This window comes from Muscardinus avellanarius (assembly GCF_963383645.1).
Source record: "Muscardinus avellanarius genome assembly, chromosome: 7".
NCBI lineage: Eukaryota > Metazoa > Chordata > Mammalia > Rodentia > Gliridae > Muscardinus > Muscardinus avellanarius.
In genome coordinates this window covers 63,419,854-63,445,759 of record NC_137793.1, presented here as the reverse complement: position 1 = coordinate 63,445,759, position 25,906 = coordinate 63,419,854, and the positions used below count along the sequence as shown (strand labels likewise).

Below are 25,906 nucleotides of genomic sequence, written 5' to 3'. Positions count from 1 at the left end.
CTGGTAGAACAGCAAACACTAATAAGAGTGGCTTTTACAGGTGCTTATCTACGGCCTTGCAGGGCAGTGGGAACGGGCAGGCATTCTGGTAACTTATGAGGCAATGTTTTGGTGAGGCTGACCAACACAAACACCACCAAGCCCTAAACCTTTCAGGTTTTGGATGTGACAGAAGAGGTGTCTCACTGAGGGGCATCTTGGGGACTTGAAGCAGCAGTTATTTACCAGTTACTAGGAAAGTATTTTAATATTTTAAAAACAGGAACTGCTAACTGAAGCTTACTAGCTAAATATCAACTCTACATGTGTGATATGGATGTCTGTGAAGCTGGAGGGGCAGGCCTGAATTGTGACTCTACATTCAGCAGTCTGTTCTACCAGACAAGATTCCATGGCAGAGGTTCTCAAAGATATTTCAGGACCATGAAGGCTGAGTTATCTGCTTTCCTGACAATTAACTCTGATCAAGAAGAGAAGAGTTAGCCGGGCTAATATGGGGTTTACACCATGAAATCAGGAACCCTAAGAAGGAGATCTCTCACCTCCCACCCAGCCCAGAGCTTGCTGTTAATACATTTATCAGCATATGTTTCATGACAGTGGGATACTGGATAAAGAAAAAATCCATTATCAGTTTAATCTGACTACACAAATTACCGAGCCTTAAAGAACTCCTTTTTTTTTTTTTGTGGCACTGGTGTTCCTGGAAGCCCGTCTACCTCTGGGCTACACTCCCAGACCTATTTTATTTTTATTTGGAAACAGGGTCTCCTAAGCCAGCTTGGCTGGCTTTGAACTTGTGTGATTCTCCTGTCTCCGCCTCCCAAGTGCAGGAATTACAAGCGTGCGCCACCACGCCCCGCTCTCCTGAGGCTTTTTTTTCCTTTTTTTTTTTTGGTGGTACCTCCGGGCTACACTCCCAGACCTATTTTAACATTTTTATTTGGAAACAGGGTCTCCTAAGCCAGTGCGCGCGGTGGCTTCGAACCTGCGCGATCCTCCTGTCTCTGCCTCCCAAGCATGGGGATTACAAGCCTGCGCCACCACGCCCGGCTCTCCTGAGGCTTTTAACACATACCTCTTGGCTCTTCTGAAGAATTACTGGCATTTCTAAAGTCTTTTCCTTTTAACTTGCTTTTACTTAATAAAAATGAAAAAAAAATACAAATGCAGATAGATATAAAGTAGATTTTCTTAGTTGAATGAAGTAAAAACTGGTTATATTCAGTAGAAAATATTTAAACTAAATATTTAAACCAATACCAACTGTGATAAAATAGAAAAAATTGCCATAGTTGCTTTCTAAAGCTGTATGCTGTTAATCAAGTTAGTTTTTTCTAAAAAGTTAAAAATAAGTACATATAGCCAAGTGTAGTGGTGCGCGCTTGTAATCCCAGCATTTAGGAGGCCGAGACTGGAGGATCTTGATTTGCGAACAGCCTAAGCTACTTAGCAAAGCCCTTCGCAACTCAGTGAGACTCTGTTTCAAAAACTAAAAAAAAAAAAAAAGTCTAAAAAATAGGGCTGAGGGTATAGCTCGGAGGTACAATGCCCCTGAGTTTCATCCCCAGTACCAAAACGTACATATGCTAAAATAATATTTTGAGATGGCACTAATTGAGCATATTAAAAAGTTGAACCATGCCATTTACAATAATACTTTTGATTTTTAAAAATAAATATACCATTAATATATAAAGTTTAAAAATTACCAGTTAACTTTTAAAAGCTGTGTTTTTCATAAAGACAAAGTTTTTATCTTATTTATTATTTTTTTTTTGTGGTACTGAGGGTGGAACCCAGGGACTTTTCTACCTCTGGGCTATATTCCCAGACCTATTTTATACTTTATTTGGAAAGAGGATCTCATTAAGTTGCTGAGAGCCTCACTAAGTAGCTGAGGCTGACTTTGAACCTGTGCAATCCTCCTGTCTCAGCCTCCCAAGCACTGGGATTACAATCATGTGCCACCATGCCCGGCAAGAAACAAAGTTTTGTAAAGACGAGTACATTCATGACAAAAAAGTTTGAACATTAAATTTTAAGAGAAATCTAGGTCTCTAAAAGGCTTCTAAAAGTGAGTAGCTAGTAACATTACTAAATTTTAATACTTCATTTCTTTTCTGGATTATTAACAATATAAATAATATTTCAATATAATTTAATACCAATAAGAAAACTATAGTATCACATATTTTCTTCATCAAAGTTTTATCATCAACAGGACTATGGTTTTCAAGATGTTATTGATTTTAACAAAATTAAATGTTTACCATGCATTTGTAATTAATGGCTTATTCTAACTCTTAAGAGTAATTAATTCAACTGAACTTTCAGAATATTCAATTATTACATGTTAGAATAAGTAACCTAAAATTAATTTTAGTTAAATAATTAGCAATGATTTAGATATACCATGGCAGCAAAGTGACTGATTAATAACATGTTATTTACAAAATACTTTAAAACTTTAAAAATAAATATAATAAACATTATATTTAAACCATATAAGTTAATTCTTTGCATCATGAAATATATTATAGCATTAAGTATAAGCAATTAATTATATTATGCAGCAAAAGCTAGTAAATATACAAAGCAGAGATGTTAGTTTAATAAAAAAATTTTATAAATAGAATGATTAAAGGAAAATATAATAAAAAGCAATAAATAGCTAATATTTATTGGACAGTATATTTTGATATTGTCCAAAGAAAGACCTTGGAGGCAATCTTAACTGGACAGTATAAGACATTCACTAAAAAAGAAAACAAAAATTAGTACTGGTGACTGAACACAAGGTCATTCTATTCTGAGCTATACTTTCAGCCCTATTTTATTTTATTTTTTATTTATTATTTTTTGTGGTACTGGGGTTCCAGGAAGTTCTTCTATCTCCGGGCTACACTCCCAGACCTATTTTTTATATTTTTATTTGGAAACAGGGTCTCTTAAGCCAGTGCGGCTGGCTTCAAACCTGCGCGATCCTCCTGTCTCCATCTCCCATACAGGGTCTCACTAAGTTCCAGAGGGCCTCACTAAATTGCTCTGGCTGGCCTTGAACCTACAATCCTGTCTCAGCTGAGATTACAAGCATGCATCACCATGCCCGCTAATTTACTAAATTTTAATTTACTAAATTTTTAAAGCTATATTCCACTGGGAAGGGGAATACAGATATTGTTGAGATATTCTCATGAATAGACATTACAGACACTTGTTATACTTAAGTCATTTTTACCTAATCTTATTCCTCTTAAAAAAAGCAGAAAAACTGAATATTAGTGATTGTCCAAAATGTATGTCATAAAAGGCCATAATAATCCCTGAATCTATTAAAAATTTTCTAATAAATGATCCTCAGAATGTATTTTTAGATTATTATAGTAAAATAGAAAACTTTTTTCTTCATGCATCAGGCAAATGTCTTATTTTTAGATGTCCTACATATCAAGAAATCCTGAAATTATACACTTCATTCTTTCCTATAAATAATAAAAACTATTCATTCTGAATATGTATCAATAAGATTTTCCTGCCCCCCAAGTAAATTATAAAAGTAGCAACATACAAATAAAAAAACCTCTAAAGGTTATTTTAATAATTATTTTCTTGTAAAAATAAAATGATACATTCAATATGAATTATAAATGCCCAGCTTAATGAAAAATACCTTGCATTTAACATGTTCTTTGTATGAAAAAACATAAAACTAATTTAATAGAAAAATTCATTTTTTTTTTTTTTTTTGCGGGTCTGGGGATGGAACCCATGGGCATTTGACCTCCAAGCTACAACCCTGCCCTATTTTTTATTCTTTTTATTTTGAAACCGGGTTTCACTGAGTTGCAGAGGGCCTTGCTATGTAGCTGAAGCTGTCTGCAAACCGCGATCCTCCGGTCTCAGCGTCCTAAATGCTGGGATTACAAGCATATGCCACCACACCCGTCAAAAATCCAGTTTTAAAAAAATCAAATTTCTTTATACTTTATCTGAAACTATTTATGGAAACAAAGGAGGTAATCTAATGTTTTGTATTCAGAACGCTTATAACTTCAACCCCTTAGTGAAAATATTATTTCTATTGACCTATGACAAAAAACTCCAGTGTTATTGAAATACTGCATCATGTGGAATATGTAAGTATAATGGCTGGGCTTGGTGATGCACACTTGTAATCAGCCTCAGATAACTTAGGCCCTTTGCAATTCAGAGAGACACTGTTTCAAAATAAGGGGAAAAAAAAAAAAAGGCCTAGGGGTATAGATCAGAAGTAGAACTCCCCTGGGTTTCATCCTCGGTACAAAAAAAAAAAAAATTTAATCATCCTATTGCCATGGGGCATGCTTGTAATCTCAGCATTCAGGAGGCAGAGACTGAAGGAATGTAGTTTGTGGATAGCCTAAGCTGCTTAGCAAGGAAGGCCCTTCACAATTCACTGAGACCCTGTTTCAAAATTAAAAAGACTAAAAAATAGGGCTGAAGGTGTAGCTCGGAGGTACAATACCCTTGGGTTCCATTCCCAGTACCACAAACAAACAAACAAACAAACAAACAAAAAATCACCCTAAAACAAATCAAAATAACAAACCGAAGGTTATGTAATCTTATCAGCATCAAACAATATAACATTTCTCTTCCTGTAAATCTGTCCTGAAATTATTTTTAGTATGTTGATTTGAATATATACTATGAAGAATTACAGATGTTCTAAGAAAACAACAGAAAGTTAAGCCACATGTTGACTGTTTGTAATCTGTTCCCAATCCTAAGGGAACAATCTAAAGTGAAAATTCAATGTTTTCTCACTATTAATGGAAGCAGCATGAAACTTTCCCTAATCAGTTATTTATATTAAGACTTAACTATTCATAACACATTTTTATCCTATGCTTAATTAAACACTATAAAATCTTAAATATGCAATTATAAATGAGGCTTAACAGCATAATAAAATAGATAAGGGCTAGGCGCGCTTGGGAGGCATAGACAGGAGGATCCTGCAGGTTCAAAGCTAGCTGCGTGCTGGCTTAGGAGACCCTGTTTCCAAATAAAAATGTAAAAATAGGTCTGGGAGTGTAGCCCAGAGGTAGAAGGGCTTCCAGGAACCCCAGTACCACCAAAAAAAAAAAAAAAAAAAAAAAGATAAGAATATGGCAAACATTATTTAGTAATAGCTCATCATATCTATGATATTTCACAGTGAATTTTAAGGTTAAAAAAAATCAATACATATTTACTTATTTAAAAATATAACATAAACTGGGCATGGTGGCGTATGCCTGTAATCCCTGCACTTGGGAGGCTGAGACAGGAGGATCACATAGGTTCGAAGCCAGCCTCAGCTACTTAGTGAGGCTCTCAGAAACTTAGTGAGACCCTGTTTTCAAATAAAATATAAAAGAGGCCTGGGAGTATAGCCCGAAGAAAGAAAGCCCCTGGGCTCTACCCGCAGTACCACCCCCCCAAAAAAATAACATAAAATCATATGCCACTGTTTGATGTATGATTGAAGATTACTGTTAGGAATGATAAATATTGTGTCTTACTGAAATAATAAAGTAGTCCCTTTACATTCCAGGGATTACTGAAGATTCCTACTCTGCCAGTGAGAACTTTTCACTTAACTGTTCAGTAATTCATTGTTCTTCAATCATCTCCTTCACACACACTATCAAATACTTTTTACTGGTCAGACATCTTAGCCAGGAAAAACTGAAGGAAGCTGGAAAAGCAGATAACTAAGCCTAACATATCTGCATTTAAAAAAATCCCACGTAATTTTAAGTTCGTAAGCTCTGGTTTCTTGTGGATGATTCATATCCTACATAATAGGAACAAAGAAGTGTGGGAACATTATAATAGGTATTTTTTTTTTCAAAAAACTTCATTATTCCATGATCTACAGAAATGTTCCAGGTGGCTGAGGCTGCCAAAGTCTGCATGGCGAGTTAGATTTAATTAATTCATAATAAAATTAGTCAGAAAGACAAAATTTCTCTATATTAAAACCATATTAAAGAAAAAGCAGTTATAAACTTACTCAATTCACAGGCTGATGATTTGAGAGTAATATATTTGGGCAAAGAGTTTAGTCTTCCCTACTAGAGATTATATTAAATAGCATATACTCAGATTAGTTTGATAAATTCATAATTCTAATGGCTTTAACTCTACAAATCTCAAAAATAGCAATCTTTTCATAGACCTTAATAGTGTCAATTGGACTCATAGTTCCACTGGACATAGAACCAATATATCTGAATTGCTTTTTCATTATTAAATGGTAGTCTTGATATTAGTGTTATGCACATTTTTTGACAACCAACCCTCATCATATCGGAATAATCACGGGAAGCAATGAGCCATCCTACTATTTCCTATCCACTCAATAAACCAGAGAATTACCTGATCTGTTATTTTCCACATCCAAGAACAGTGCATCTAAGGTGTGATCAAACCCAATGATCATGAAGCTGAGAGGTGAAAGTTAAAAAGTTGTATCTACCATTGACTTTTCCTGCTTCCAATTTTACATGGTATGTGAAAATCTGAACAAACATCATCAGCTGGTCTGTTGCTTCCCAGCTTGGGAGTATGAATGTGTATGATACTGGTGCTGGGATACAGATTTACACATTTAGATTTCCCACTCTAGGCATATCAGAATCTTGTGGGATAGGGGGAGTGGCTAAGCTGTTTCAGCTGAGAAACATGGAGCTAGCACTAGCACAGCAAGATGTTTATAGTTTATTAATAATACATACATAAAGAATGCTATAGATATTTTTAAATCTTGAAATTATTTCAGAATCTAAAGAATTTATTAAGTTATTTCCCCAAGTCTATACATATAAGATATTTAGGAGAATTCCTTTTAACAATGTTATTTTAAAAAATTATCTGTCAATATTTCTCTAGAACTGATTTATATAAAACTATAGTCATAGGGTCTACAGTTTATTCCAAATCTTTTTTGAATTTTTATATAATACAAATTATCAAGTTTTCTTTCTACATAATTAAAGTCTCTATAATTGTCAGATTATTTAGAAACTCATTTACTTTGTATTTGACTAATTGAGAAAGCATACTTTAGGACCACTTTTTTGCCTCCAATTAAAACAAAACAGATACCTTATTATGTCATTAGTTTTGTTACTGAAATTTATATGAACATTCCTAAAGCTTTGCGGCCAAAGCCAAAATGAAAAACAAAAACACACACAAAAAAACCAGAGAACAGGGGAAAGCAGAGTAGCAACAGCAGTAGCCATGGCACAAAGCATGCAATCAATGTGAGAAGCAATCACACAAATGTTCACAGGTTCTGCAACTGCAGGCAAAAGGCTGAGAGAGGCAGAAGGCATTCGATGGGTACACAAGTGCAATAGTCTCTTACACGTCTGCTTTTGCTAGCTGGAGTACAGGATGGAGAACGCTTCAACAGAGAAAGGAGAACACTGCATGTTACAAATATTTACAGAGAGAAGACTACCAGTGCCTACTATATTAACATGTAAGTATAGAAACACACATACAAAGCCATTTTTCTTGAGTAGGCTTAAGTACACACACGTATTGTCATGAAAAACTGGAAGGTAAGATAGTAGAAAAACAGTTGCTCTCACCAAGTCTGAGGATGATAAAGTTTTCACTGATTCATGCATAAAAGTGACCCACAAAATAACACTCCACCAAATGATGGAAAATTTCTTTTCTATAAAAGTTGGTACTGGTAAATTGAAACATATAACCAAAAAATTACCTAAATAATTCTGATTTATGGCTGGCAAGCATTTAATAAAATAACCTGCCTTGCTTTACATATTTATCTATTGCATCCTTACTTTTCCATTTATTCTTCAAATGATAATAGCTAAATTATAAATTCATATTGATAATGACTGAAACAAAAACAGTCACTTCAAGAGTAATGTCCAGCCAGGTGTGGTGGCGCATGCTTGTAATCCCCATGCTTGGGAGGCGGAGACAGGAGGATCACACAGGTTTGAAGCCAGCCTCGCTGGCTTAAGAGACCCTGTTTCCAAATAAAAATATAAAAATAGGTCTGGGAATGTAGCCTGGAGGTAGACAGGTTTCCAGAAACCCCAGGACCACAAAAAAAAAAAAAAAGAGTAATGTCCATTCTGACATTAGCTTTAGTCAAAAGTGACTTCACATTTGTATGTGTGTATGGTGCTGGAGCCTGAACCTAGGGACACTGTATCTCTGAGATATGCCCCAGCCTTAGTTTTTTTTGTTTTGCTTTTTTCTTTCTGTAACAGGGTTTTGCTAAATTGCTGAGGCTGGCTTTGAACCTTTGACCTTCCTGTCTCAGCCTCCCAAGTACTAGCATTACAAGCATGTGCCACCACTAGCAGGTAGGCTGAACAAAACTTATCATTACTTTCTATAGGAAAGTGGAATAGACACTGTGTTACAAAGAATGAATAGCAAGCCAGGATTAAAAACCTGCACAATTCTAAAAAGTTTTTTGTTTCTTGGTCTGGTCAGTAATGGAGGCTAAAGTCTTAGGACCAAACCTGGTTATTCTCCTTCAGCTATTAACAGGGAACAACCTCTCTCTTCCCCTCTCACTATCAAAATAAATAAATAAACTCCCAATACTTCCTCTATCCTCTCCTTCTTTAATAATCATTGTAAAATAATCATAATAGTTAACATTTGTCAAGTATGGAGTATATAAAGGTACTTTCTAAAATGTTTTATATTAATTCTTAATTTTCATAGGAAGTAGGCATTTTGATTCTCACTGAAAAGATGCAGAAAACAAATTAACTTGCCTCTAGCTCTACCAGCAATTAAGTAGGAGAGCCAAAACTCAAATCTTCTGAGCCACATTAAAACTTTCCTGAAAGTGATGGTCAATCACTGTCTGTAGGGCCTGACATCCCAATTCACTTCTCCACACAAACTCTCTGGCTTCTGCTTCCATCACTCTGTGTGTATGGCTGTTTAGAAACCACCCACCTCTGCTAGAAGCTCCCTGCTGAGTGTTGCCTTCCTTAAAGTATCCATTCCCTTGGTTTTTATAATAGGAGACTTTCCTCAGTTATTTCTCCTCTTTCTCTTTTAGGGAGTCAGGTACCTCCAAATTTTTTTGAGATAGGGCCTCACTGTGTTGCATAGGCTGGTCAAACTCCTGGGCTTAAATGATACTTTTGCTTCAGTCCCCCAGTGGCTGGGACTACAGGAGCATACCACTGCACTAGGCTACGGATTTCCAACTTAACTTGCCAAAATGAAGCTGTCATTTTCCCTCTTTGTCAAATCTTTAAATAATTACCACATATGGGACTGACTAAATCAAAGTGCCATAATTCAGAATATAACATCATATTCATTCTGGCCCTCAAGTCTTTGAACTCATTTCTCATCAATCTCTGCCTCATTCTTTTTGCTTTTAGCAAAGAGAATTAAAATCTCCCCCACAGCCAGGGGTGGTGGAACACGCATGCTTGTAATCTCCGCGCTTGGGAGGCAGAGACAGGAGGATCGCACAGGTTCAAAGCCAGCCTCGCTGGCTTAAGAGACCCTGTTTCCAAATAAAATATAAAATAGGTCTGGGAGTGTAGCCTGGAAGTAGAAGGGTTCCATCCCCAGTACCACCAAAAAAGAAAAGAAAAGGAAAAAAAAATCTCCCTCTATCCTCTTCCCAACTCTCCTCTTATACTCTGCCTGCTACAGTATTCATCTGTGAAGACCTGGCTTAGGTATTATTTCTTTTAGAAAGCTTTTCTGAGCCAGGCGTGGTGGCGCACGCTTGTAATCACAGCATTCAGGAAGCTGAGACCTGGAGGATTGCAGTTCGTGGACAGCTTCAGCTACTTAGTGAGGCCCTCTGCAACTCAGTGAGACCCGGTTTCAAAATAAATAAAAAATAGGGCAGGGGGTGTAGCTCGGAGGTGTAATGCCCCTGGGTTCCATCCCCAGACCCGCAAAAAAAAAAAAAAAAAAAAAGAAAGCTTTTTTTTTTTTTGGTGGTATTGGGGTTTCTGGAAGCCCTTCTACCTCCAGGCTATACTCCCACGGCTACACTCCCAGACCTATTTTTTAACTTTATGTGGAAACAGGGTCTCTTAAGCCAGCGAGGCTGGCTCCGAACCAGCGCGATCCTCGTGTCTCTGCCTCCCAAGCGCAGGGATTACAAGCGTGTGCCACCATGCCCGGCTAAAAGAAAGCTTTTCTGAGTCCTTCTGATCCAAATAGAGATAGCTGTCTTTGTCCATATATATACAGGGCATTTTACCTGAGTTAAATTCTCAGCCCTTTTTTTTTTGGTTTTGTTTTGAAACAGCATTTTGCTAGGTAGTTGAGAATTCTGCTATGTTGTTGAGGCTGGCTTCAAAGCTGTGATCCTCCTTTCTCAGCCTCCCACTCTCATATTATTTGTTATTGTACTTCTGAAGTGGTATAATAATTATCTATTTGTTTATTTGTATTTTCCACCAGACACTCAGATATTTTTTTTTGTGTGTGGTACTGGGGATGAAACCCAGGAGCATTTTTACCTCTGAGCTATACCCCAGCCCTATTTTTTATTCTTTATTTTTGAAACAGGGTCTCACTGAGTTGCAAAGGGCCTCACTAAGTAGCTAAGGCTATCCGCAATTCTCCTACCTCAACCTCCTGAATATTGGGATTACAAGTGTGCACCACCATGCCCAGCTGACTCTCAGATTCTTAAGGGCAGAATATATTGTATTATATTTGGCATAAAGCCTATAAATTAAAAAATCCAATAAATATTGAACAATCTTTATGAACTTTCACAGAGTTTAATCTAGGTATTTTGTATAATATTGCTTTCCACACTGTATAGCTTATAGTTATGTAATTATTTTTTCTAATAATTAAGTACTTTGAGGTTTAGTTCTACATCTGGATTTATCTTTATATCCACTATTGTATATAATATAGTACTATACCTGTAAAGAGTGCTAAAATGTTTAATGACCATCCTTACTTCCCAATTACAGTCCGGAATACACTAACACCATGAAAAAGTGAATATCTCAAGCATTTAATGAAAAAACTAGTCAAAATCCCTCTCGAAATTATCTTTGCATAAGAATACAAAGTACAACTTATTTATTTTCAAATAGAATCTCATTAAGTTGAGGAGAGCCTCACTAAGTTGCTGAAGATGGCTTTGAACCTGTAATGCTTCTATCTCAGTCTCCCAAGTACAGGGTTTACAAGTGTGTGCCACCATGCCTGGACAGTAACTGTCCTACACTGTCTTAGACTGATCCTCATGTATGATCAACCTGCCCCAGATATAGGTAGAACCTCATTGCCAAATCTAAGAACTCCATTATTGGTTATAAGAGAATATAAAAGAAGCTAGGGAGAGAATAATAACAAAACCAAAAGACGAATGAACGGATGGAGGAGCTATGATAAAGATTAAATATACTGAGATATCTAAGATTTTCTTTTTCTTTCTTTTTTTGAGATGGGGTGTGTCTCATTATGTTGCCTAGGCTGGTCTCAAGCTCACAATTCATGTATCTTAACCTCTCGGGGACCTGGAAATACAGGTGCATGCCAATGCACCCAGCTTAGATTTTATATGGAGTTAAAACCAAGCCTAGAAACCTGCCTACTCAAACTACCTGTGTCTTTCATACACCAGAATATGGAAAAGGAAGGCAATATGCAGTGTACCACACAGGTGAATTCTAGAACAAACTCTCTTCCATGTCTGGCCTTTGTATTCTAGAATTTAATTCCTTGACTAATTCCTCCCTCAGTACAGCAATGTAAGAAAACTAACAAAAAGTAAGTTGAATACATTCCCATTTGCCAGGTAAGTGGGCAAGTTCCATTCTTGTGAAGTGAGACCAAATGAAGTGTATAGAACTATAATGCAACTCAGAACTCACCTAGTACATTGAAAATACGTTTATCAGATATAAAGAACAAATAGGTTATTTATATGGCCTTAATTAGTATTACTTTTTATACGTCAGGCCAAGTCTTTTGTTGTTTTTCAGCTGAAAAAAAGAAAAGGAACTGAATAGAGTAGGAAGCTGCTCCAAGCTTGTCTGATGATCCCTGAACCTAAGGAAAGGAAAGGGTGTGAGAAAATCCAAGCCTCTGAGCTGCACCTGTCCTCACCCCCTGGGTTAATTACGTAAGGAAAAGACTGGGCTTAAGATAATCAGAAGCAGTTCAGTAGTGGGCAGGTGCAGTTGGGGCAATAGAGTAGAAGAGGCAATTCAATGGCAGAAGGAATCTCAATATCTGTTCTACTGCTTTCTTTAATAAGCCTTACCCAAAAGACCACTCATCAAAGTCAACTCAATTGCTTTTAAAATTAACTCAATCCCTCAGCTATGTGCCCTTACAAATACCATATGTAAACTGTTATCTCTAATTTATCCCACTGCAAAGATTGAGAACCCTAAAAAGCCAGTTCATACTAATGGCAGAGATACATATCTGCTATTACTAATGGGAAGATGTTATGAGAAATGGTGGGTAAAACAACCGCCCTAAATATTTCCTAGTTGAGTGTGTTGGTACACAATTGTAATCTCGGCACTTGGGAGGCTAAAACAAGAGGATCACAGATTTGAGGCCAGCTTTAGCAATTAAGCTAGACCTTCAGTGACTTAGTGAGACCCTGTTTCAAAATAAATAAACAGATCTGGGGGTGTGGCTTAGAATATCCCTGGGTTCAATCCCCAGCCTTGGGTAGGGTGGTGGTGGTGGTAAAGGAATTCTAAGGTTCTTTTCATCTTTAAATGTGATTACACAAAGAAAAGCGCAAATTCCTATATGCTCCTGAGTTGAAGTAGAGACTGTTGCTATATACACTCCTTCCCTCTGCTAAGGCTACTCTTACATATAGAAGGAGTTGATTGCTCAGTGTGATTTAAAAGGAAGGCATTCTGTGCTGAATATCTTCCCATATTGCCAAAAATTTAAGCATCCATTCGAATTTTTAATTGTCCAAATGTGCTAAGGAAAAATTAAGGATAGGAGAGTGATTATGCACACTGTTTTACATAAAGGAATATTAGTTCTAACAGGCCTGTATGAGAGTGTAAAAAAAAAAAACCCAGAAAAACAGAAGGTAGTTTTGGAGGAGAAGATATCAGTGGTAAAGTTCTAAAAATTCTGAGGAAAGCATTAGGATACTGGGTTCCTGGGGCAGAGAAGATAGAGGATGTGTAGAAAACAAAGGAAACTTGATTTCTCCAATTTTGCTTAATCAAACCTCACTTTCTCCTACATCTACAAGTTGCAATTCAGATTTTAGGGCTTCACACAATTTGTTCTAGAGCAGTGAGATAAAATAGCAAACAGAAAAGATGAGCAGAAGGATGATATTTTATGTTAGATAATATTGGAACCTACATACTCCAGAGGAAGTCACATATTACAAGCATAATGCAAAATATAGCCAGATTCAATAGAAAAAAAGCAATCAAGATTTGATTTGCTCCTTAAAAATCCAAGTGTTTAGCAGAAAAAGAGCTATAAAACTTGAGTTTTACACTAAATATATTGGATGTTGAACTGAAGCATGCTAAATAAGTTCTATTGTTCAAGATATCCTTCTACCATGACTTTGAGGATAAACATATAACCTTGAGAAGGGTAATCAAATTATGAAAAAGAAACAAGAGATTTATGGCATGAAATATGAATTATGAATATAAAATGTTTTTAAAAATGGGAACGTACTGCTGAATTTCCCTCTGACAGAGGAAAATCCTTTTCCAGTGGTGATGGAATTCAAAAATTCCAAAGGAAAGCATTTGATTCATATTGTTGGTAAGTAGAAGGCTGAACAATGAAAAGCTAAGAAAGTACTTATGAAACATTGAATCAACTGACAAAAAAGGCAAAAGAGAATAGAAGAATAGAGGGAACCAGCCTAAAAAGAACAAGGAAAGAACTCTGATTATTTCAAAGATTTAAAGAAACAATGTGTTATATCGCCTTGTAAGATTAGTTCTATTATTATCCCTATTTATCAGATGAAAAAACTAAGGCATAAAAAATCAGCTAATTTTCTTGAAGTGATATACTTATATAGTGAAATAGGCAGGATTTGAGCCAGCTTATGTGCTTCACCAATATAAGGGGAGGATGGAACTTCAAAATCACCCCTTTTAAGATCTGGAGTATGAATTCAAGATTCAGTAGCTTTTGTGAACTCAGCTTCTTTTAACTTTATACTAGGAGCTCCTCTGCACTATTATAAAAATTAGTTGTTTTCTGAACTGAGCTTGTGCTGCGTAACAGTGGGGAAGGATAAGAAATGATGCTCCTGGAGGGAAAGTGACAATGGGAAACAGCCATGACTTGGATGCTCATCTATGCCACCTGGGTATGGCAATGGCAGACTGTGCCTGGGAGCAGAAACAAGCCAGGGAACCTGGCAGTGCTGTGCATTTCTGAAGGATCTTCTGTGGAGAAGAACTAACTTATCTGCCAAAATACATACTGCTCTTATGTTTTACACTCAGAAATTTTATTATAGGTGAGAAGAGGATGGAGGCAAGAGTTTCTTAGAAAAATAAAAATGGTTTTTAGTGAAGAGAACTAAGTAATTTGCTCAAACTTTCTTCTCATTCTTTCCAAGGTAAGTAATACCTGCATGAAGATATCATACTGAGTATCTTAATATCCTGAACAGCAGACTGTAGCATGTAATATCAGGATATCTCTTTTTGATTATACTATAGAATTAGGACAATGTCTCAGAAATAACAAAGTTTCCATTTAGAATTGGAATGCATATGCTTTGGTTTAAATATTTCAAACATATCCCAATTCACTTTTTATTCAAGAATTTAAAAAAAATCAAGATCAACAAATTTCTTTAATGGAAAGGTATGGTGACTCATCTTCTGAATATAACATTCTATTTAACAAAACACAAGGAATAAAACATTTAAAGAATTAGATTGGTTTTAAAAATAGTTCCATGTGCAATATTTGCATTTGAACTCACTTCCTCATATCTGAAAAGTCTGAATGTTCAACAAGATAATGAAATGCTATCCCAACAGGATTACTGTGCCATTTAATGTGGAATAGAGAAAATGTATGTAACAAACAATACTGTAAAGAGAATGCATTATACACATTAATAGGAACTTCTCAGTTATTAAACTGAACAAAATTCAGGAGGGAAAATGATAATGCAGTCAATTTACAGGGCATATAGTATGTATGGTAACTAAAATCACATTCCACATTAGAAGAGAAATTCTGTCAGTATTAAAAGTTAATATATACCCTTATTGTGTTACAATACAATCTACTGAAGAATTTAACTTTAAAAAATGCCATTTTTTCTTATTATACCACTAGAGATTTGTTTTTCACCAATATAGAAATTAAACAATAAAGTGCTGAAAAGAAAAGGAAAAAAGAAATCATCATAAAAAATAAAATGAGCAATTATTTATACATATAGTGACAATAAATAAGCATTCTAATCTTTAGAATTCTTGCAAAGAAAAGAAATATAGATTCTCTGATAGCTAAAACACTTTTAAAAGTGTATTTTTTACTTTATTGTGTTTAATAATAATAATAAACCATTATATTTGTATAATAAAGAAGCCTATTCTGGCCCACTGATAAATTTTCAAGTGTGATATTTTTATAACTGACTGCATTACTAGGCAAATTCTTCAAATCAATTCACTGATTCTTTTACTGAAGGATGCATTGATTTGAAAATCAAAGACTTACGTCATCCAAAAAATCAATCAGTGAGGATGAGGAAGAAGAAAAGGAATCCTATTTAACGAATACAGCAATAAAGAAATAGAAAATATGGATGAAGCAATTTAATAAGAACAAATAATAAATTAAAAATTTTGTAAAACAATTGAAAGGCAAATGGCATTAATTCAAACAAACAAATGAGAAAAGTAGTCACTGTCACTGTTCACAAGAAAGAGATTTGTTAATTACTTTTCAAAAAGAGTGTTTCTTTTTCCTTAGGGATTCATTAATTATTTTTTAAAGCATTTCTTTTCCTTTACCCAACGGAATGAAATAAATTAGTATACCATGCCCAAAATGTAATCAAATAAAGCTCATGACAAATTACTAATAATCAAACTAAATGTAAACATTTAATGAAAATAACAACTAAAAGTAAGTAACAGAATCTCTGCTTTGAATTCTTCCCACTAGAACATAACCTCTTTGAGGGGGACTTTGTTTCTTTTGATCATTATTTTATCTCCAGCACTTAGAACAGTGTCTTGTTCACAGACACAGATTTTTATTTGCTGAATAAAGATATTACCAATTTAAATTTTCTGAGACAAAAAATACTTTGTAATGTGACACTGACTTTTTTCAGAAAAAATTTAAATAATAAGGTAAAGAATGACAAGAAGTTATATAATCACTACTTCATTACTGTGGAATCTGCCTAATAGTCGATGACATACTTTCTTAAAAGGGCATCCATTATTGTATACATAAAAAAAACAAAACATGGAACAAGAATCAACAACATGCTGTGTGAGCTTTGACACTCATTTATTTTTTACCGTGGCTCTATACTTTGGAGAAAAAAAAGTGCCAAAATCATTTTAAAAGCTGGGATTTGTTCTGCTTTTACTGTTTCTTAAGAAAGTTGAAATTGCTTTTGAAACTTATAATAACTTTCATGTTTATATTTTTCTTAGGCGTTTTGTTAAATACAAGTGTGATTAAACTTTCCATGGGAATGCAGAACACATTTCCTTCCTCATTATGTTTCTTCTTAGATAAGATTCTACATCCTTTTACGTGGGATGCAATAAGAAAATTTTATTGCAAATAAATTTGACATCACAAAATAAATTTTAATTTGACCACAGAGGATAATCTGAAAAGTTTAATACTTACTTCAAATTGATCCAGAGCATCGGTAGGCGTATTCAAAAATGCCAAGAAAGAATGCTGTGAGTCTTGGTGCTCTATACCTAGAAGACAGCAGCAACTTTTTAAAAAAAACTAGTACAATTAATACTAATTTTTATGAATAACTTTTCCTGTCTCAATCTATTAAAGCTATCCACAAAGTACTATATTTCAAGCTGATCAGTTTTTGTAACTCTACATATTTAAAAAGTCAAAATACATGAATGCTTCCTAGATTATTAGCCAATAATTAAATTATGTTATTTTCCATGATAGTTATTCTTGTTACTTGTGATGAGATTTCTTTTTCCATCTAGTACATTATAAAAAGACACATTAAATCTTTTGGTAAACTATAGAGAATTTTAAAAACAGGTGCTTGTTTATGTCTAATTTTTTTTTTTTTTTTTTTTTTTTTTGTGTGTGTGTGTGTGTGGTGTTGAGGATTGAATCCAGGAGCATTCTATCTCTGAACTACACCCCCAGCCTGATTTTTTATTCTCTATTTTTGAAACAGGGTCTCACTAAGTTACAGAGGGTCTCACTAAGTAGCTGAGGTTGGCCACGAACTTGGATTCTCCTATCTCAGCCTCCCAAGGTACTGGGATTACAAGTGTGCACCACCATGCCCGGCTTATGTCTGATTTTTTAAAACAAATCTGTCACCAAATAAAGCTTTTGTTTTGAATAATGTGACACTGACTATTCTTAGCCAATATAATCTTTTATAAGAAATAATGCAGTCATAAAACAAATGTATTTGAAAAATTAAAAAATCAAAAATTACACACACGCGCACACACACACACACACAACAGTGTGATAAATTTAAGTCTTTTCAAGTTTAGGTCTAATCTAGAAATGATGTAGCCAGCATTATCTGATATGTAGAACATCATAAAATGGTCTCTTTCCTATTAGATTAACTTTAGGGCTGCAAGTCACCCATGCCTTACATATTCTTTTTCTTCTCACTAAATAATGTATCTTCCTTCCCCTCTGCATAAAGTAAAACCTAATCTAATTTTAGCTCTCATTTTAGAATGATGAAATATGTTCCTAATCTGAATTCTTATTCACTTTTTTGGGGGGCTCCTTTCTTTTCTTAAGTTCTATTAACAAAAATATATCAAATATCAATTACTTTAAACAGATTTTTCATGTAAACTGCTTTATACTTACTCTCTATCCTCCACAATTTTACAAGCAGATGCAAAGACCCAACAACTTTACTTCAATGTATGCCATGGGGCTGATAAATGAAAGAGAAGCCCATAGGCCTCATATAAAGTCTATTAACCAGTACAGTATTCAGTGATGGCCTTTGTCAGGAAAATAGCTTTGGATAATGGCATATAAAATATCTCTTTATTAAAAAATAACGTTCTGAATTTCTTTTTACTAAACTTACACATTTTTTTTCCCTTTGTGGTACTGGAGACTGGACTCAGGGACATTTTACCTCTGAGCTATACCCCTAGCCCTCTTTTAAATTATTTTATTTTAAAACAGGGTCTCATAGCCAGGCATGGTGGTGCATGCTTGTAATCCCCGCGCTTGGGAGGCTGAGACAGGAGGATCGCACAGGTTCGAAGCCAGCCTCAGCTACTTAGTGAGACTTTCAGCAACTTAGTGAGACCCTGTTTCCAAATAAAATATAAAAAAGGTCTGAGAGTATAGCCTGGAGGTAGAAAGCCTCTGGGTTCCACCCCCAGTACCACCAATAAATAAAAATAAATAAATAAAAAAAATAGGGTCTCATTAAGTTGCTGAGGGTCTTGATAAGTTGCTAAGGCTGGCCTCAAACCTGTGATCCCCCTGTCTCAGCATCCCAAGTGCTGGAATTTTTAGGCATGTGCCACCATGTCCAGCTGTTCACAATCTTCATGTCCACATTATTGGAAGAAAGTTTAAAAAGTTCATGTAATAAAGCTATCAAGTACTTTGAATTAAGCTTCCACATTCATGGAAAAATGCCAAGTTTTCAAGAAAATGAAAATCAATCTTAGGAAATCTCTCAGGGTCAGCAATGTATGCATCAAAATGGAAAAAGACCCTGAAATGACAAAAGAATTCTTCACTACTGAATTACTCTATTGACACTAAATTGGATCATCTTTAGTTATTTCATACATTGCTTTCTCAACTACCCTGAGAGTGAATCACCCCCAAGATTTTGTGCATCCTAGGCACAAAAGTACTTGTTCCAGTATCCTTAATCACACTGTGAAAGCTAACATATGTGCCTTTGTTGGGGTGATTATTTCATATAATATTTGAGAATATTACAAAGTATACTATATAATAATTTTTCCAATCACAAAATATTATCATGAAAGAGTTCATGACACTGAAAGAACAAATTTATGGCAAAGTGATTTTTTTCTGTTACTATTGACTCTTAACATACTATATATTAAGTAAAACAAAATGACTCAAAGACCAATCTATTAAATGTGTGTATGCATGTATACATGTATACATGCTCATATGTGAATGCCAGAATAGCTTATGTGAATAATTCTCCCACCTACAATAAGCTGATTCTTAGGCAATAAACCACATTCATGATAAAACAGTAAGTCCTAATTGATACAAACACACATTTCCATACCCTTTTCAGATCTAAGCTCTTCAGTGTCTTTTATCAGTTGTTCAATTTCTGATAGAAGTTCCAAGTTTTTCTTCTCTGAATCTTTTAGTTTACTTAAATAAGGGGGAAAAAAGAAAAAATGACATTAAGTTTTGTTACTGGTTACTAAGCCATCTTGTGTATAGCTGGGCTTGTTTTAAATGTCAGTCATGCTAATGTAGGGGACCCTAAAGCACAGCAGGCAGGACAAATATGGCCTGCCACATGCCATTATAGAACTGAGTTTCACTAGAGCACAGCCACAGTCATTAATTCAGTACTGACTACAGCTGTTGTTACACTATAGGAGCAGAGTTGAGTAGTTGTGAGGGAAGCTGTATAGCCCTAAAAGCCTAAACTATTTACTATCTGGTCCTGAGCTAAATTATTAAATTTTAAAAATCTTATAAAATCAAAGGCTACTTTTAAGATTTGTTAGAAGTCATTCATAGACAACCATAAAAATGCAGCATATATATAAATTTATAATTTCCAATATGACTCATATTGAGCACTTCATATGAACATTTAAATGTATAAACTCTAATGTCCTGAGTATAAGAAGAAAAATGATACTTATTCCAAATTATAATATAAATATTGACATTCAGTAGCTCTTTATGCTGAGTTTAATATTCTTTTCTTTTTTCAGTTCTACATAAGCACAGGTAACTAAAATATAATTATGTTTGTGCCATTTATAACAAAAAGCTTATAATACAATGGGGTGTCATATTTCTAGCCTTTGATTTAAGACATTACTGACTGCAATTTAAGGTCTAAGGCTTCATACCATTAAATGCTGAATTTATAGTCCTTTATGTCTTCTCATGCTTTTGAAAATTACAGTATTCTAAGCACCATGTGGCTCTCCTACTCTCTCCACTGAGGACTGAGGCAAGGGCCACTTTACAACTAAGTTATATTCTCAGCCAGTGTATTTATTTTAAAACAGGGTTTCATTATATTGCTGAGACTAGCCTGGAACTTGCATCATCCTTCCTCAGTCTCCCAAATAGTTAGGATTATAGTCTTGTATCACTGAGCCCAGATGGACTTTTTCTTTACAAATTTTTATAATTTTATTTTATATTTGGATTATATATTTATAGTTTCATTTGTAATATGAATTTTCTATTGTTCCTCTACATCACCTATACGGATTTATTTTTCAATCATGTTTATATACAGTCCAATAATAATTTATTTTATCCTTCATTTTGTTATTTATGTATTCAGAATATTTGTTCTACTATTTTGACTGAAATCAAGAGAATGTTTTCATTAGCTGACTCAGAGACTGGGAACTTGCCTTTTTTTTTAAATAAATACAAAAACATGAAAAGTTATTGTAACTAAGAGATATCTTGCCATTATAAAATTTATCATTAACAAAGCCTTCATTTGTAAAAGACCTAAGGTAGAACCCACAATTTTCAGTTGACTGTATTTGTTCTGGCTATGTTCCATTTTTATACAAATACGATTTTTTTTGGAAGTACTGAAGATTGAACCCAGAAGTGTTCTGCCATATCCTCAGCTCTTTTAATTTTTTATTTTGAGACAAGGTCTAAGTTGCCCAGGCTGACCTCAAACTTGGAATCCTCTTGCCTAAGCCTCCCAAGTAACTGGGATTATAGGCATACACCTCTACCTGGCAACTAAAATTTTCTTGAATGTGAGAGAAATTTAGACAATACATTTTGAGAGTCAACCCAATTTCACAAATAAGGTGGGGGGAATGGAATGTTACCTAACACTATAATTTCAATTTTATGGACAAGCCAAAGGAAATCAGGGATCGATGAAAATCTCATCACTACTTACAGGATTTGAAAGTATCTATTCATTTTCAAATCTTCTTAACATTTTCTCTTCAACAATTTTTTTGAAACTGGTATTGAATTCTGGGTTGTTCTACCTCAGGGCTATACCCCTAGTCCTTTTTACAAATTTTTATTTTTTGAAACAGGGTCTTACTAGGTTGCTGAGAGTTTGGCTACTTACTGAGGCTGATTTTGAACCTGTACTCCTCTGTCTCAGCCTCCTAAGTACTAGGATTACAGGTGTGTGCCACTACACTCAGATCAACAATCTTTTTTTAGTAAGCAGTAAGTAGAAAATTAAGCATAAAAATTCTCTCCAAAATAATTTTTGGCAAACTTAGAAATGATTCTACCAAGACTAAATTACTCATTATTACCATTCTGTTATGATGTTAGATGCCTTAACTTTATTCAGTTCTTCTTGGATGGCTTGTTTGGCTCTTATTTCTGCATCCAAAGCTGACTGTAACTCCAATCTAGCTGACATATCCAGTTTTGCAAAACGACGCATTTTCCAGGGCATATCCTATAAAGAAATATGACCATGTTATTAGCTCCCTATTTTATTTTTAATACTTAAATTTAGTAACCCAAGTAAATTTAGAAGTTACTTATAAGTACCATCTTTCTCTAATAACAGAAGATATTAGAAACATTACTTGTGAAAATATATTTTTCATTAAACTCAGAAATAATGGTCAATACTAACATATATAAATGAATGTTCTTTTAATAGTTATATCCAGTAATGACTATCTATATAGATTAGAGCTAAGAAGTTATGTCTTACGTTTTTCTAAACTGGAAAAGATGTGAAATTATTTCTCATAAAAAATTTTATCTAGGCTAAAGCCTAGAAAAAACTTATATAAAGTCAGACTTATATAATGTTTTCCTAAGCCTTCTTTTTTATAATGATAAGCCTCCATGCAATATGGCAGAACTTACAGTTGCCCGTGACCCCAAGCTGGAATTTCTTAATGCTTCCAATTCTTCAGTCATTTTAGATGCTAAGGCCTGAAGATATCCTCGGGCATCCTTTTCATCACTGACCCTAGAATACAAACACATAAAGATAAAATAGAAAAGTGAAAACAACCCAAAACTTCAGTGATGTATATTAATTTACAGCTTGTTAAGAAAATATTTGGTAGAAACCTGATATTATTAACTCCTTTCAAAATATCTACACAGTATTATGACCTATTGACAAGTGGGAAGAAGTTTACTGAATTGTTCAGTTATACACAAATTAAAACCTATGTTTAGAAAAGCCAGAGTTACTCCCATCTGACAGGTAATTCTTCACCCTTGAGCCACAGAATTCAAACTCTTCAAATCTGACATATATTATTATCATTTGTGTGTGTGTGTGTGTGTGTGTGTGTGTGTGTGTGTGTGTGTGTGGTACTGGGGGTGGAACCCAGAGGCTTTCTACCTCCCAGCTATACTCCCAGACTCATTTTATATTTCATTAGGAAACAGGGTCTCACTAAGTTGCTGAGAGCCTCACTAAGTAGCTGAGGCTGGCTTCGAACCTGCGCGATCCTCCTGTCTCCGCCTCCCAAGCTCGGGATTACAGGCGTGCGCCACCACGCCTGGCTCAAATCTGACATTTAAAATTTATTCACACCGGGCGTGGTGGCGCACTCCTGGCCTGTAATTCCCCGCGCTTGGGAGGCAGAGACAGGAGGATCTCACAGGTTCGAAGCCAGCCGTGGCTGGCCTAAGAGACCCTGTTTCAAAAATATAAAATAGGTCTGGGAGTGTAGCCCGGAGGTAGAAGGGCTCCCAGTACCACAAAAAAAAAAAAAAAAAAAAAAAAAAAAAAAAAAAACCCAAAAAAACCCCAAAAAAAAACAAAAACAAAAAAACATTCATAAGCCTGATGTGGTGGCACAGGCTTGTAATTCCTGTGCTTGGGAGGCGGAGACAGGAGGTTCACGTAGGTTTAAAGCCAGCCATGCTGGCTTAGGAGACCCTGTTTCCAAATAAAAATATATTAAAAAAAAATAGGTGTCTGGGAGTGTAGCCCAGAGGTAGAAGGGTTTCCAGGAAACCCAGTACCTCCAAAATAAATAAATAAATAAAACTCATGCATATATGTGAAACTTGCTAAAGAATACTAAAATTTCTCATTACTTTAATTTTTACATTTTTATCTTATTAAAAACAAAATATTTCTTTTAAAACTGAAGTATATCAGACTTAGTGTACTTCTTTTTCTGCAAAAATCAAAATTATAATTGTTTCCTAAAATGCTGAATAAAATATTTATCAAAGAGAAAAAATTAAAATCTAATGATACTCAGTTTCTATTTAATGTGTACCTAGCTGATAAACTTATGATTTTATACATAAAAGTTGTCAATTATATTGAGCAAGACAAATTCTACATTTTAGAATATCTCAAGAAAAAAATCTGCTTTGTTATATGAAAAAGAACAAAGTGGGATGGGGGAGTCTAGTATATGATAATTTACATAAGTAGGTCCCATTTTGCAGAAGAATAAAAATGATTGGTTTACAGAAAACCAAACTGCTCTGACAAAAATGGAATTGAAATGTGCACTGCTCAGCAGTGGAGTCTAATACATGTTCAGAAAGACAGTTTTCTTTTGTGCAGGCTGGTGGTTTCCACAGGTAAAACCCAGGCCACAGCAGTAATAAAGAAAGTATATCTCCAGTAAATCACTATATATCTGTCACAGATATGGCAGACAGGCTTAATCTTAAGCCCTGCCTTGATATCTTTCAAAATTTAAGCTTGAGTTGAATTCATATTTATATATGTACATATCTTTTAAAAGGGAGTTGATGCTCTCTTCTCTCAGAAGGGAGGCTGTTTTTGGAGTACAAGCAAAACAATCTAAAGAGAGAAGTGATAAAAAGCCAAGAAATTGCCAATTATAGTGACAGTTATATATATTTAGGATCTGTGTCTTTTTCTTTGCCTTTTTAAGAAGATAAATGGCTTTAGGAATTATTTTAATAAAGTCTGTGCAGTGGAAGCCTGTTTCTTTCTCAAGTTCCTTGGATGTTAGATACCAGTGTGCATAGTCTTACCTACCATTCAATCATCTAGACTGCATTATAAAGAATAAATGGGGATATTCCAAGGAAGATAGCCTTTTTTTTAGATACAAAGACACTGGTACAGTGACAATGAAGAGAACCACATTATCATGCAAATGGCTGGGCTGAGTGGGCTGGTAAAGTGTCTACCACAGCTCATAGACCTTAGCTTATGTCTATTTCCAGGAACCTGTTAGGCCCAATTTTAGAAGTCAAATACTTTCTTGTAAATCACTTTTGTGCTGTCTAAAATTTTGTATAACAATCTCTTCTTTCTAACCTTGCTTTTTATTTACATGTTGAACACATTTACATGCCCTTACCACTGACTCTTCCACTAATCCCCAACTTTTGATTAAACCCATGTGGTTTTTTTCTTGGTTACCAAGAATTACTAGTAGAAAGGGTTTAAGGGCGGGGGGGTGGACCCAGGTTAGCTATCAACCAATGCCATTTACATTCACACTAAGCCCTTTTTATTCAATTTCTTTGATTTCTTTAAACATGTACAGAGCTTTCCTAATCTAAAAGAGGAACCAGTCCAAGCTGTCCCAACCCCCACCTTTCTTCCTCTCCCTTCCATAGTTATGCTACTACTCTAATTGTTCTAGTATTTAATCCTTTAGTCACTCCAGTATATTCCCTGAGGTCTAATTTCTGCCTCATCTATTCTGCTGAACCAATTATAATAGCTACTCAACTCCAAAAGGCCAACTTAGATCTATGTTGCTCTCTTGGCATGTCTGATCCTTCCCTCCCATGTTCTCTCAAATAATTACTTACTAAATATTATGACATTGCATATAAGACAGAAGATATATAAGCTATAGTTCTTAAAAAGTTGGGCGATATATATCACAGAATAATTAGGAATGCAGATTTTCAGTCAGACAGAACTGAAATTGGTGTGTGAATTTGGATGACCCATTGATCCCCTTTCCCCCAAGGATTTTCTTTCTCCTGTGCATTACTTCATACTTTTGTTTCCCTTTTTCCAATTCAAAATTCTAGAAATACTATTTTCTGCTCATTTATATCCTTCTTTATAATTAGTAATTAGGATGTATAGCTTCTTCTTTCATAATGCCTCCAATGTTTGTTCACTTTTCTCCAATCTCTCCTTCAATTTCATCCTGAACAGTATTGTTATTCATGCCCAGGAACCAAAACATAGTTATCTTTCTACTTTGTATTTTAATAAATGCCTTTATTCTTTGCAAAAAAATTTATTATTGTAAATAAAAGACTCTAATTCTTTCCAAGTATACATGATGATTTGTGTGTGTGTGTGTGTGTGTGTGTGTGTGTGTGTGTGTGTGTGTGATGTGGTATGGTGTGTGCGTGGTACTGGGGATTGAACTCACGGGCATTCTACCACGGGATCCCCAGCTCCATTTTTTTTTTTAATTCTTTATTTTGAAACAGGATCTTACTAAGTTGCAGAGGACCTCACTAA

General features: G+C 34.9%; 1 protein-coding gene across 11 annotated transcripts in view; it reads right to left on the bottom strand.

Moving 5' to 3' along the window:
- CDC42BPA (CDC42 binding protein kinase alpha) overlaps nt 1-25,906 on the bottom strand; it is a gene marked incomplete at both ends in the record, with an annotated part of 335,066 nt that overhangs the window by 65,895 nt on the left and 243,265 nt on the right. For 6 of the 11 annotated variants that reach the window (XM_080699103.1, XM_080699102.1, XM_080699107.1 and 3 more), the window contains 4 exons: nt 16,903-16,979; nt 19,532-19,623; nt 21,753-21,901; nt 22,324-22,429. In XM_080699103.1, coding sequence (XP_080555229.1) covers nt 16,903-16,979; nt 19,532-19,623; nt 21,753-21,901; nt 22,324-22,429 — 424 coding nt within the window. Of the gene's footprint in view, nt 1-7,402; nt 7,442-15,747; nt 15,796-16,902; nt 16,980-19,531; nt 19,624-21,752; nt 21,902-22,323; nt 22,430-25,906 lie in introns of all 11 variants that reach the window. The other 5 variants (XM_080699099.1, XM_080699104.1, XM_080699105.1 and 2 more) reach the window with 4 other exon arrangements.